Raw genomic sequence first — 12,653 nt, forward strand, 5'->3', positions numbered from 1 at the left:
TCTGCAGGCAGGCTGGGAGAGCCGGGGCTGTCCAGCCTGGAGAGGAGCAGGGTCCGGGGAGGCCTCACTGCGGCCTCCCAGTGCCTAAAGCGGGCAGAGAGCGATGGGAAAGGGGAAGGGTTTTAGACTAGAAGATCGGGGAGATTGGGATCAGATGTTCGGCAGAGCTGTGAGGATGGTGAGACATCGGAACCGGCTGCCCAGAGAAGCTGTGGATGCCCTGTCCCTGGAATGTTCCAGGCCAGGCTGGACAGGGCCCTGAGCAGCCTGATCTGGTGGGTGGCAGCGGAACCAGGTGATCCTTGAGGTGCCTCCATGGCGTTGTGGAGCTCCATGGGTGTGCAAAACGGAGACCCGTTACTGGGCATGGAATGTTGGCACCGGTTGCCAGGGGCACTCCTGCTCCCAAGGTTGTGTTGACACGGAGTCTGCTGAGCCAGTTCACGGATTCCCTGCTGCGCAGCAGACGCGGAGCATCCGTCTTCTCCATCCCAGGTGGGAATAGAGAGCGATTTGCTGACCTTTGCGAGGCAAACTCTGGACTGACTGTACAGGTGAGTGCAGCCGATTCTTGAAAAGGCTTCTGATGCTGAGGGGCTGGCCTGGGCTGCAGGATGGGCTGCAGGTGGGTTCAAGTACTGGGGTCACGGACTTCCCCCTCCAGTTATGGACAGAAACTGGAGACTGGGGAGTGGGAGTCTTGGGGCATGGGGGTATTCAAGAGAACAGGCATTCCAAATTGATGATCTCTCCTTTTCTGATAGGTTTGGAAGAACAGTTTTCTGGAACCCTGAAAAATCTGCAGTGGGCTACCAGAAGGAAGCTAAGGGATTGATCTCTTCCCTGGCATTCCTTTTTTGGTGTTTGTCCCACTTGCTTTTCTGGTGCTTTTAGATCACAAAACACCATGAGCTCAGTAAGTACTTTACTACTCAATGCAGATCTGATTCTTGAAACATTTTCCAGGGGACTTCTAGAAAAGAATTCTAGAGTTTGGAGTAAATGCACAGAAACAGAAATCTTTCCAAACTTCCTGTGACTTCTCGCTTTTGGATATTGAAGGTTCTGAACCTCTGTGGGTGCTGGCAATAGTTCAGAAATGCTTACAGTGTGAGTAACAACATGATAGAATTGGGAACTGGTCTCCTCATTTTCAAGCCATTGGACAGGCTATTTGCTGGTGAGGCAACATGTAGGAGATGAGGAGTGATGTCTTTTCCCTGATGTGATGTGCTAAGGTGAAAATGGTCCATAGCACTATTTGATGCCTATTCCAGCCTTTGCGGGAGTGTTTTCGGTATCCTCGTGTGCTGTCATTGGTGCTGCAGAACCCGAGGGCTGTGCTAATATTGCTGCCACAGAAAATGCTAAGGCTTTGTTCTCTCTCAGCGTCAGCGAAAGCGCCCTGGAGGAGCGCTTGACTCCACACAAGCTCGGAAATGGAGCAGGCTGCTGCCTTCCAGTGCAGGTGGAACTTCACAAGCAGAGCTAATAGACCTTGAAGGAAGTGGTACACTTGCTTTTGAGCCTGGTAAGAACAGCAGTTGCTTCTGGAAGGTTTGGGTTCATTTGAATGTGTGCTTTTGCCAGTTTCTAGGCCCTTTACTGGGGAGGATGGGAAACCTTGGGGTTTAGGAAGCACCTGATATGGCATCCCTAACAGCAAGGCTTCTGACAGCTGTTTTGGTTTGTTCCTGAGCTCAGTACAGTGGCCGCTAGTGGGAGATGAGCTCTGCAGCAAAGGTCCTCAAGTGCTGCTCAAACACCTGAATGTATGCTCTGATGAGCTGGCAGTCACCATAGATGCCACTGTGGAGGGTGGCAAGCTGAGTTTGAGATCTCTCAAGCTGGATGAAGATAAGGAAAAGTTTGTCTTTAGCTGTGCCCCATCCCTCAAGGGAACAATCTACACTATGGTAAAACTGAAAAAAAAGAGGATCCCCTCTAGTGTTGGTTGGTTGCTTTTTTCCTTTTGTGTGCTAAACATTCCCCTGTGTGAGATGAATCATTTCTTGCTGTGAAGCTCCCATAGCTGTTGACATCCAACAGAACTTGTGAGGGACTCAGCTGCTCTTCCTCTTGCACTGCCCCTTCAGAGGACAGGGCTGGTAGTGCTCCCTGTGGACTGCTGGGGCAAAGCTTGAGTGCAATGTTGGACGTGCTCCTGAAAAAAAGAAACCCAGGGCTCAGTGAATCCAACCTCAGCCTGCTCCGCACTGGCAGCCCTTTTAATTTCTCTGCAATCTCTGATCTTGATTCTGACGTTCTGTTTTTCAGCTGGTGAAGAAGTCGTCATAGATCTCACGGGCGAATCTTCTGGGCCTGAAGTCATCGTTATCAGTGACGATGAGTCTGATGTGGTAAGTAGTGAATGGCACACTCCCCTCCATCTTGCAGTCAAATTAGTTTTCTTGCCAGGTTCTGGCATCTTACTAAGTACCCTGGTGTCAAAGGTTGGAACATGGCTCTGATTTACCACATTAGACACAGTTCCCAGTCGAGCCCAAACACACTCATGAACACATCAGCATCCCTGAGAATTGCTTGCAGAGAGGGGATGAACAACCTAAGAGAGGTTGTTGCTTCAGTGATTTAAAGGAAGTCTTTGACTTCTCAAATGAGAAGTGTTTTAGCTGCAACATCAGTTTAAGGTACCCCTCTCACTGAGGTGTAAAACACAACTGCACCTTACTGGGGTGCAAACTAGTTCTGTTCCTTATTCCAAGAAGCCTTTAACAGAGTCACGTTTGTTTGCTTTTTTAAATTTCCCCCTTCTATTTTGAAGGAATTGAATTACCAAAGTATGGGTATTGATCTAATATCGACACCCAACTAAGACGGACATAAACTCCCTAACAGTGTAGAGTTAGAAAGTGTATGTTTATTCCAGCGCCAGGCAGCTGTGCAGGATAGCTCCCTAATGTGCAGTGCAAAATTACAAGCCAATACAGAGTCTGTTTAATTACAGAGGTCTTGAATATTCAAAATACAAATGCAGATTTATAACACTGACACCTTCCATTCTCTTCTTCGTATAGTATTTAGTTTGAAAGTCATGAAGCATGCGTGGTTTGTTCTTTGAATTGTGTTGGTTGTCTCTTTATTTGGGGAGTGGTCTTAAAAGATGAAGTAAAGCTACTCTCCCTCACGTTGACCTTTCTACCTTTCTGATTTTTGACAATACAAATTACTCTTGGGGGACTTCCAGTTCCTCCTTTTGTGACTTCTGAATAGGCTCTCAGAAGTGGAAATTAGTAATTGTCTCCATTTCTTTAAATCTATTTATCAGGGTTTCTGTTTCTCATTAAAAGCACAGCTAAACAAATAGAAAAGTGACAGGCAATTAGCTACCTACATCTAAAAACTTATTTCGGGTCTGGCTCTCTTTGACTACTTATTAACATTTTATCAATTCCAGCCGGGCCATCTACTTTAACTAATTTCAACAAAGCTAGCCTTTAACTAAAATCTTAATGCTTCTTTTAAAATCCATGTTTCAGAATATTTTTGATCCAGCCCACAGTGCAGTGTGTCTGCTCAAATCTGGGGTGCCACTGCTGCTGTGCAAAGCAGAAACATGCAGCAAACATAGCATGGCAGCTATCTCCTGACAGGCTTGTTGCTGAACCTTTGCAAAGAAAAGGCCTCCAATTTTACATCAGAATTTGCATGACCCACCTCCACTTTTACCAAACACAAGAGCAGCTTTGGGTATGGGGTTTTATGTCTTCAGCAGCTCTTCATGTACTAAGCAGTGTTCAGGTGAATTAGCCAGTTTGGGGGAGAACGAGGGAAAGAAACAGCTCCAGCCCAAATCCAAGCAGGGACTGAAACAGGGGAGCAGGGAGTACCGTGTTCAGGGTGGTTCCTAAGTGCCTCCATTTCTACCGCACTGCAGGACACGGAGCAGAGCCAGCAGCAGCCACATCCTTCCAGAGCATCAGAGAATTCATCCGAGGCCCTGGCAAGGGATGATGAAGAGGAAGCAAGAGAAAATGATGGGTATGTGAGAGAGAAAGGGTCTATCTAAACTCCAACTTCAGATATGTGGTAGGAACAAGTTTGTGCCAAGCTTTTGGCTTCTGCTGAACTCTGTGCAAATACTTCAGACCTGGAATAGAGTGGCCTGCCTGGAAGAGAATTAAAATAAACCCAGCAAAATCCAGCAGAAGCCTTTCTTCTCTGTTTGTGAAGCCATAATTGTATAGAAGAGAAGGGCTTGACATGCTGAAATGCTGGCAGTACATAAAAGGTGTTGCAGTGCTTGTGTTTCTGGGCTGGGATGTTGCTTAATCAGAACAGGGCATGTTTTAAGTACCACCATGTTCTTTGTTGGTAACCCTTGGTGCCCAGTGAAATAAATGGCTGCATGTTCAAATGGCTGCACATTGTTTCTGGTTCTGTTCCCTCTAGTGCATGGCCAGCAGGTCCTGCTAGTCCTGTGACTAGGGAGGACGACAACTCAGAGGTGCAGGACAGGGAGCAGAGCCAGCAGTCCCCACTTGGTTCCAGGGAGGCAGAGAATTCAGCTGAGCTACGGGCAAGTGACAATGAAGAGGAGCCAAGAGACAACAATGGGTATGTGACACATGAAGTGTCTCTCCAAAGTGTAATTTCCTACATACAGTTGACACAGGATTTTGCCAAACTGTTGGATTCTGCTTGATTCTGCTTGAAGGATTCTGATTTGGAACATAGTGGCCTGGAAGGGAACTAATGGAAAAGAAACCCCTAAACCCAGCAAAATCCAGGAGAAACCTTTCTTCTCCATTCAGGAAGTCATTCTTGAATGTTTCTTACACTATGGATAGTGACAGACTGAAATGCTTGCAGTACATAAAAGCTCTTGCGCGGATTGTGTTTCTGGGCTGGGATGCTGCAAAATGAGACTAAGGGGATGATTTGATTTCTGCAATTTTATGTCTTGGTAACCCTCTGTGCACTGTGAAATTGATGACTGCGTGTTCTTTCAGTTCTTTCAACTCTAGTGAATGGCCAGACCGTTTTGAGAGTCCTCCAAATTCGCAGGATGACATCACAGAGGTGAGGATCATGTTCTTATAAGATGTTCTTATCATTTCTGCTTCGTGGGAGGGGAGGGGACAGAGGGGGAGCTGCACAACTCAGTTTTCCCTGGTGGGATGCTGTGGGCAGCTGGCTGGAAGCACAGCCCCTTGCTGTGAAGCTCCAACTTGCACGTCCCTCCACGTCCCTTCTTGGTGGTGTCCCTAGAGGGAGAAGCCCCTGTCAGGATGGCACCGGCAGATCTGTGCGTTCCTTGTAGTTCTAGCATTGACTGACAGACTGCACATACTCCAAGTTCTGTTTGCCTGGTGCCAGTAGAGCAGCTAACTGCAATTCTTTGCCCCAAATTCCTGTAGTTGTGGTTTCCATTCCTCAGGAACTGTTCATCCAACATGAAGTGTTTAGGGCTATGACTGCAGAAGTTGCCCTTCTTGGGGCTAACGAGGGAAAGAAAAAGTTCTAGCCCAAATCCAGTCAGGGATCTGAAACAGGGAAGCAGGATGGAGTGGTTTCAAGCAGATCCTAATCTGTCTCCATTTTCACCCCACTGCAGGACTGGGAACAGAGCCAGCAGTACTCGCTTGGCTCCATCTCATCAGATAGTTCGTCCGAACCACTGCCAAGCTTCCTTTTTCTGGAACCAAGAGATATTGAATTGTATGTGACAGATAAAGTGTCTCTCCAGAGGCTAATTTCTTGTTGCTGTTGTCCGCAGGGACGGCGGCAAGAATCACGACATAATTCCAGGGAAGAATAGCTTCCTTTATTAGTTTAGAGACCAGCTTATATACTTTGGTCCAAAAGAGTGGCTGGAGGTCATTGGTCCTTTGACCATCCACCTCCTAGAATGATTGGCTGAATGCTACAACACCCATTCTCAAAATACTATTCTCAATGAACCAAAACAATATCCACAGTAGTCCCCAACAACCTGCACCTGCAAAAATAATTTACAAAATAGCAAACGGTTTCTCAGCTCGTCTGCATGAGAACGGAGACTTTCACAAAGGGTGTAAAAAGCTTGAAAAATTTCTCTGCTAGCCTTTCTCAGCATCCATAATTTCTGATATATTGTAGCCACAGGTTTTTGCCAATCTTTTGGGTTTTGCTTGATTCTGCTTGAAGAATTTGGACTTGAAACATAGTGGTCTGTCTGGAAGAGAAGTAATGGAAAAGAAACCCCTAAACTCAGCAAAATCCAGGAGAAACCTTTCTTCTCCATACAGGAAGTCATTCTTGAATGTTTCTTACACTATGGATAGTGACAGACTGAAATGCTTGCAGTACATAAAAGCTCTTGCACGGATTGTGTTTCTAGGTTGGGGTGCTGCAAAATGAGACTAAGGGGATGTTTTGATTTCTGCAATTTTATGTCTTGGTAACCCTCTGTGCACTGTGAAATTGACGGCTGCATGTTCTTCTGGTTCTGCTCCCTCTAGTGAGCCACCAGGAGGTCTTGTTAGTCCTCCGGCTAGGGAGGATGACAACTCAGAGGTGAGGATCCACATGTTGTTGTCTTTTCAGATTTGTGGGAAGGGAGGGGAGAGAAGGGGAGCTGCACAACTCAGTTGTCTTAGGTGGGATGGTGTGGGCAGCTGGCTGGAAGCACAGCCCTTGCTCTGAAGCTCCAACTTGCACATCCCTCCATGTCCCTTCTTGGTGGTGTCTGTAGAGGGAGAAGCCCTTGTCAGGATGGTACCGGCTGATCTGTGAGTTCCTTGTAGTTCTAGCATTGACTGATGGAAGTCTTTAGTCCCAAATCCCTTCTGTGGTTTCCATTCTTGAGCTGCTGATAACCCAATATGAAGTGTTTAGGGTTATCATAGCAGAATTAGCCAGTTTTGGGAGAAAGAGGGAAGGAAACAGCTCCAGCCCAAATCCAAGTAGGGACTGAAACAGGGGAGCAGGGAGTACCGTGTTCAGGGTGGTTCCTAAGTGCCTCCATTTCTACCCCGTTGCAGTAGCGAGAACAGAATCAGTGGCACCCACTTATTTGTTTTCAGAGCAGCAGCTCTTTGTGCTACTGCTTTGAATGTTCTTAACCAAACTTAGAGGGCAATACCCCACCCTTCCTCACCTCCTGTGCTATAGCTGCTTTCTGAGCTGAGGTTTGCCTGCAGCACAGGGGTGCGCACCAAAGCCTAATTGTATCTTCTTTTCTCTCCCTTCCCTTATGCATCGATGGAAGCTTCTTCAAGGTGAGTTGAAGTTTTACAGTTGAAAACGGATTTTATCTAAAGTGTTATAGGTCTTTTTGTTGTTCTTTTCCAAGAAACTCGAGTGGCAGGGATTGAAACTACTTTTAGCAAATGGCAAAGGCCAGGGCTAAAGCCTCTGGCCAGTGTCTTAGAAAATGGATCCAATGTGTGTGTGATGGCCTCCATCAGTCATGGCGGAAAATCCCTGCAGTAAAAGTTGTAGCGGAATACTTATGCAGAAGGAACTTTAATTTGGTGGCTCTTTCTGCAGTTCTAATTGATTAGTGATTGATTAGTGGTACATGGACACTGGAGTTGCAGAGGTCATTGCTGCCTGTGGTTTCTGAGAGTTAAAAGGCAAACAGCATTTTGTGACCCTTTGGGTGTTACTGACCAGGCCATTAAAGATTGATCTCCCTTTAAGTTGGTCAGTATGTTGTCCACAAAAGTTGGATTTGTTACTGGGGTGCAACAGGTCAATAATTATATGTGGTGATGCGATACCTTTATTGTATTTTTATATAAGTTTTCTGTACCCCAATGGTTCATCCCTACCTTCCCCACTCCTATTCCCAGTTGGTTTGCCCCAGACCCAAGCCGCTCCCCCGGTGCTCCCTACATGGCTGTTCTCTTCCCCTTGTTCTAGCTCTTTCCCTATCAATCACCCAAGCCCCCTCGTGTTGTTCCCGAAGGTCCAGTGTCCATCACCTGAAACCTCCCAGTTTACCCTTATATGGTCCCCGTCAATCCCCCGAGACCCTACCCCTCTAGATACTTCCCCCTTTGGAAATCCCCTAAACCTCGATGCCCCATTGGGGCATGTGATCCATTTCCCTCCTCCCCTTGAGGCTATTGGCCCAAGGAAATGTCTATCCTTGTCCATATCCCTCCCTTAGCGATTTCTATTGGTCCTCAGTTAAGCCATCCCCATTGTACCGCCTCCCTTTATAAGAGGTTCCCTGGAGCTGCTCGAGGCTTGTCCCCCGTGAGTTGCCTGCGATAAACTTGGATTATTCCGTGTGGCAAGCGTCCTTGCTACTTTTTATCCTCTCCCTCGTCCGGACTGCTGACAGCCACTGTGCCTGGAGCTTCAGCTCCCCTGGGCAGAGCTGAACTCCTGAGGAGCAGCTTTAAAGCCAAGAGCCTCCAGCTGCTCCCCACTTCTGTCACATACCGCAGGAGCTAGCCTGGGCAGTGGTCAGTGGCGGTCATTGCGACAGTTATACACTTGAGACACTGATTGTTTATTCCAGCCTTGCACAAGTCTGGGTGCTCAGTGGTATTTCACAAATCAGGCACACCCACTATCAAAACTTTTCATGATTTATAAATTTTAGCAAACAAAGGAATGAGTATTATTGGTTACAAGTTACATGGTTATCTTATTAGTTAGTATTCTGTCTTCTCCTGGTTAACGATTGTCTCACTTCTCCTGGTAATTAGTCCGCATGCTCAGTCTCTCTCTTCTTTTGGGATGGGGAGTTCCTGCTTTTGGTCTTGAGTTCCTGCTCCGTGAGTCGGTGGTCGCAATCTCCCCCTGCTGGAGTTGGTTTTACCGGCCAGAGCTGATTGCAGGACAGCTGGGATTTTTGCTTACTTCAGTTTCTTCCTTGTCTCGGGAGCTGTGCCAGGGGTCCTTTTGGCGCAGCAATTCTGCATTCTTTGTGTCCACTCTCAGTGGGCATCCTTCTCGGCAAGCTTTGTTAACCTTCCCCTAGGTCTGAGCTCCTTGAAGCATGACAAGCCCTGAACCTTTACAAGGCACTTCTACCAACAAGGAATTAGTTTTTCTAACCCATGGAATCACTTAGAGCTTGCTTGGTAGTTGCTGTCTATTTCATGGATTAAATCTCCTTTCTAGTTGATTGGGCTTGAAAGTACACAAAGATCCAATATATCTATACAAACAGCATCCTTCCTTAAGAAATCTTTTACATATTCTACATTTTGCATCACATATAACTCCACTTTCAAATTCCCTTAACTCAGGAGGGAGATGATGACAATTTCTAAGGGGCCACGGCTCCAAGGAATTTTAGCGTTTCCAAGGACTGTCCTTTAGAATCTCTCCGGTCACGTTTTTAGCCGTGCATAGGGTGGATAGAGCAAATGTTTTGCGATGGTCTGTAGCAGAATACTCGCAGTGTCTGGAATGGTTTCAGCCTTACTATTTGGGAAAGTAGCTTGTTTAAGATTGTTTTTAACCCAGCTGAATCGGGTCCATTTAAAATAGGAACCATTAGTGACTATTTATACAACTCGTTTCAAGGGTAGTTGCAGGGAGAGAGAGATGTAACTTCCGAAAATTAAATTACAGGGCATGAACAGCAAAGGAGAAATGTCACACGGAACAGCCACGAGCAGGTGGATGGCTCTGGTAATGGAACAGGAGCTAATGATGCACCTGTGGCTGATGCAGCCCCTGCAGAAGAGGGAGCAGAGGAGGAGGCCACTGCAAGTTCAGAGTACGTATGGCTCATGCCCTACCAAACACGGAATTCTGTGCCTTTTTTCCTTTTCTGTACAGGACTGAGTTATGCTGCTGTGCCTGGTTTATCTGGGAAGCCTTCCCTTACTCTACTTATTACCCTCCTTCTCCCGTGTTGCATGATGAGCAAATGATACCTTTTGCATTTTGGGAGAAAAGGGCAGCCCAAGGCAGATGTACAACTTTGCACACAACCTTAGAGACGAGTGTGGGGGTATGGCAAGGAAGGGGGATTGGTCACAGGCCACAGCTCATAATGTATTGCATTTACTTTTTCTGACCAGCTCTAGTAGTGCTGTTAGATATGGAAATAATTCCATTGTTATCAATGAGGCTTGGCATCATGGGACCGGCAGGCAGCAGCCGGGCAAATGCCAGCAGAAATTCCCTGCTTTTTCACACGCGGCATCAGCTGGCTGCCTCTCTCCTGGAGCTGGAGCCGGAGCCCTCCTTCCCAGGGCAGGCTTGCACACAGGCGGTTGTGGAGGTCATGCTTTTATGGCCAGTCCTGGCAGTCACAAGGCCTGATTTGTTTGCATGTGTGATGGGGATGTTGCAGTCCAAGCTGGGTGCCTGCATAGTAAAACCCCCATTCTGCAGAGAAACAGGAAAGTCCTGCTGTAGGAGCACTCCATTAGGATAAGAAAGGTGCAATGCATTAGACTGGTGAAATTAAATCGGGTGTCCGTGTCACTAGGGGAGACAAAGAACATGAGAATTATGGTATAAGGTTTTCTGAAGTGTTTCTTTGGGGTGGGGGGAAAGACACAGGTTTTAATGAAGCTGGGGTGCTTTGAGCCTTTTGGAAAGGCAACGTAGGAGAGCACTTGAGTATGGAACTTAGGTGTCAGGTCTTAAATATGCCACCTCAAGGGCTTCTGCCGTTCTAAACCATAATGCATTTTGCCAATGAATTTGTAGATGTTTAAGTTTTGGTTGTTTAGTCTGTCGGTGAACAAATCCCACCACTTGATTAATATAAAAAAGGAATACTTTGTTCCTTCAGTCTCAAGCTTCTCTGTTACTGAATGAGCCTTGCTGCTCTGTTTAGGTAAGGCTGAAAGAGCTCAGTGCTGCAGCATTTAACATTGACCAAGGGCTCCTTCCTGGGGCTGGAGCTGGCCAGAGCCGTGTTACTCTGTAGCGTTAGACTTGGGTCCTGGAATGAATATTCTGGGGTGAATAGTTCCCAGTGGAAAGCTGGATGCTGCAGTTCCAAAGCTGTTATTGATGACCTGGGGGAAGTCAAAGCTGCCGTACCTAAACTGCTGGAGACTGCTGTTACTTCAAATCCCAGAGCAGAGTGACTGGCTGCACCTTTCTCCTGGTGAAAGACCAGGACACTCTTTCTGTCAGGGCAGGGAGACCCTAACTGCTCATCATGTGCAGCAAAGAGAGTTAAAGACAGCAGGGTTCTTCAAAGGAAATGTGTCATGGCTAGTCAGTGCAGTTGCATGATCATGTGAGCTTTTATGTATCAATAAGCACTGCAGTGTGGTGATATTAACAGCTGCATGTTCTTTCTGGTTCTGTTTCCTCTAGTGCCCAGCGAGGAGTTGTTATAAGGTGTCCGATTTGCATGGATGTTTACTCAGAGGTGAGGATCCACGCACTGTCATGCTTTCTGCTTTGTGGGAGGGGGAAGGGGCCAGAAGGGGAGCTGCTCAAGTCAGTTGGCTGATGTGGGATGCTGCGGGCAGCTGCTGGAAGCAGAGCCCTTGCTGTGAAGCTCCACAAGTCCCTTCTTGGTGGTGAAGGTACAGGAAGGAGCCTTGGCCAAGATGGCACTGGCAGATCTGTGGGTCCCTCGTTATTCTGATTGCAGGTGCTCTAAAGTCTCATTTGCCTGGTGCCAGCGGAGCAGCAAAGTCAGATTCTTTCCTCCCAATACATGTTGTGGTTTTCTTTCTTCCAGATCATGGAACATGGACGACAGCTTGTGGCAACCATGTGTGGCCATGTCTTCTGTAGTCGGTGCCTCCCTATTGCCCTGGAGACTGACGAGCTGTGCCCAACCTGCAGGGTGGACCTCACACTTCATTATGACCTGTATCATCCCATTTATTTATGAGTGCTTCCACTTCTCAGGACAGACTCAGATGGATCCTGGAGAATAGGCGATGTAGAGACTTGTTTCTCCATGTATATAGTTCTTCCTGTATATAGTTTCAAATTTGCTGAATTCAATTTTAAATACAGTTTTGATTGAGTTAAACATAGTCTGTCTGCTCCTCTATGCTGGACTCTGCTGACACACAGAGATGTTGTTTAACAGGTGGAAATAAGGCTCGTGGTCTGAGCAGTCAGAAGCTCGTTCTTTTCATCCCACTGTAGTCATTGGTTTGGGGGAAATGTGCTGAAGACACATTTCAGGGTCTCAGGGCTGACTCTGGTGGACACTTGGGTGAAAATGCTGTGATTTCATTGCTCAGAAGATGGAAAGAGGAGCGGGTTGTGCACACATCCAAAGAAAGCAATTTTCTTTGAGAATAACTGGTACATAAACAAACTGCAGCATGTAGTGTTGTAAGGTTGCATTCTAATTAGAATCTGGAGGTTTTTGAAGGAATGTGTTTTTGAATGTCTGAAGTTGGCTACTGACTTTGAGCTGTTACCAGTACAACAGTGTTGCAGCTCCAGTTCCTTCAACTGCAGCAAGATAATCCTAAGTGACATTGAAGGGAAATGCAATTGTCGAGAGACATAATAATTGGACATAAGAAAGGAAAGAAAGTTACTTCTGCTCTATAAAAGCAATAAAGAGGAAAGGGCGGATCTCAGGTAAACAACGCAACAGTAAATTCAGTGTGCCATGCAACAGAAAACTGAAAACTTTCTTTATTTCCAGCACTCTCTTGAAGCCAAATTTTTTATGTCTTTCCCTGTTTTAGTGTTTTCCCTTTGGATTTCTGTAATTTTGTTCACCTTCCAGCAGTAGCATC

The 12,653-nt window shown here is 46.6% G+C and overlaps 1 protein-coding gene and 1 long non-coding RNA gene across 2 annotated transcripts; both read left to right on the plus strand.

The window, feature by feature from the left end:
• Window positions 1–1,447: 1,447 nt before the first annotated feature.
• Window positions 1,448–4,978, plus strand: LOC125326505. The gene is made up of 4 exons (XR_007203845.1): window positions 1,448–1,531; window positions 2,278–2,360; window positions 3,899–4,002; window positions 4,414–4,978. It is a non-coding gene; the product is annotated as an uncharacterized LOC125326505 (long non-coding RNA).
• Window positions 4,979–6,643: 1,665 nt separating this feature from the next.
• LOC125326648 (E3 ubiquitin-protein ligase RNF4-like) lies at window positions 6,644–11,782 on the plus strand. Its single transcript, XM_048305107.1, has 4 exons — window positions 6,644–7,223; window positions 9,541–9,688; window positions 11,254–11,308; window positions 11,627–11,782. Exons 1-4 carry the CDS (start codon window positions 7,199–7,201, stop codon window positions 11,780–11,782), a joined length of 384 nt encoding a protein of 127 aa, XP_048161064.1. The 5' UTR covers window positions 6,644–7,198.
• The last annotated feature ends 871 nt before the right edge of the window (window positions 11,783–12,653 follow it).

The sequence above is a fragment of the Corvus hawaiiensis genome, chromosome 5 (assembly GCF_020740725.1).
Source record: "Corvus hawaiiensis isolate bCorHaw1 chromosome 5, bCorHaw1.pri.cur, whole genome shotgun sequence".
Taxonomy (NCBI): Eukaryota; Metazoa; Chordata; class Aves; order Passeriformes; family Corvidae; genus Corvus; species Corvus hawaiiensis.

Bases quoted from the DNA above. Each gene is read 5' to 3' on its own strand.
- LOC125326648 (XM_048305107.1), top strand. From the start codon at position 7,199: ATGCATCGATGGAAGCTTCTTCAAG. The intron at 9,689-11,253 runs GTACGTATGGCT...TGTTTCCTCTAG, and splicing joins GAGGCCACTGCAAGTTCAGA to TGCCCAGCGAGGAGTTGTTA. The intron at 11,309-11,626 runs GTGAGGATCCAC...TCTTTCTTCCAG, and splicing joins GCATGGATGTTTACTCAGAG to ATCATGGAACATGGACGACA.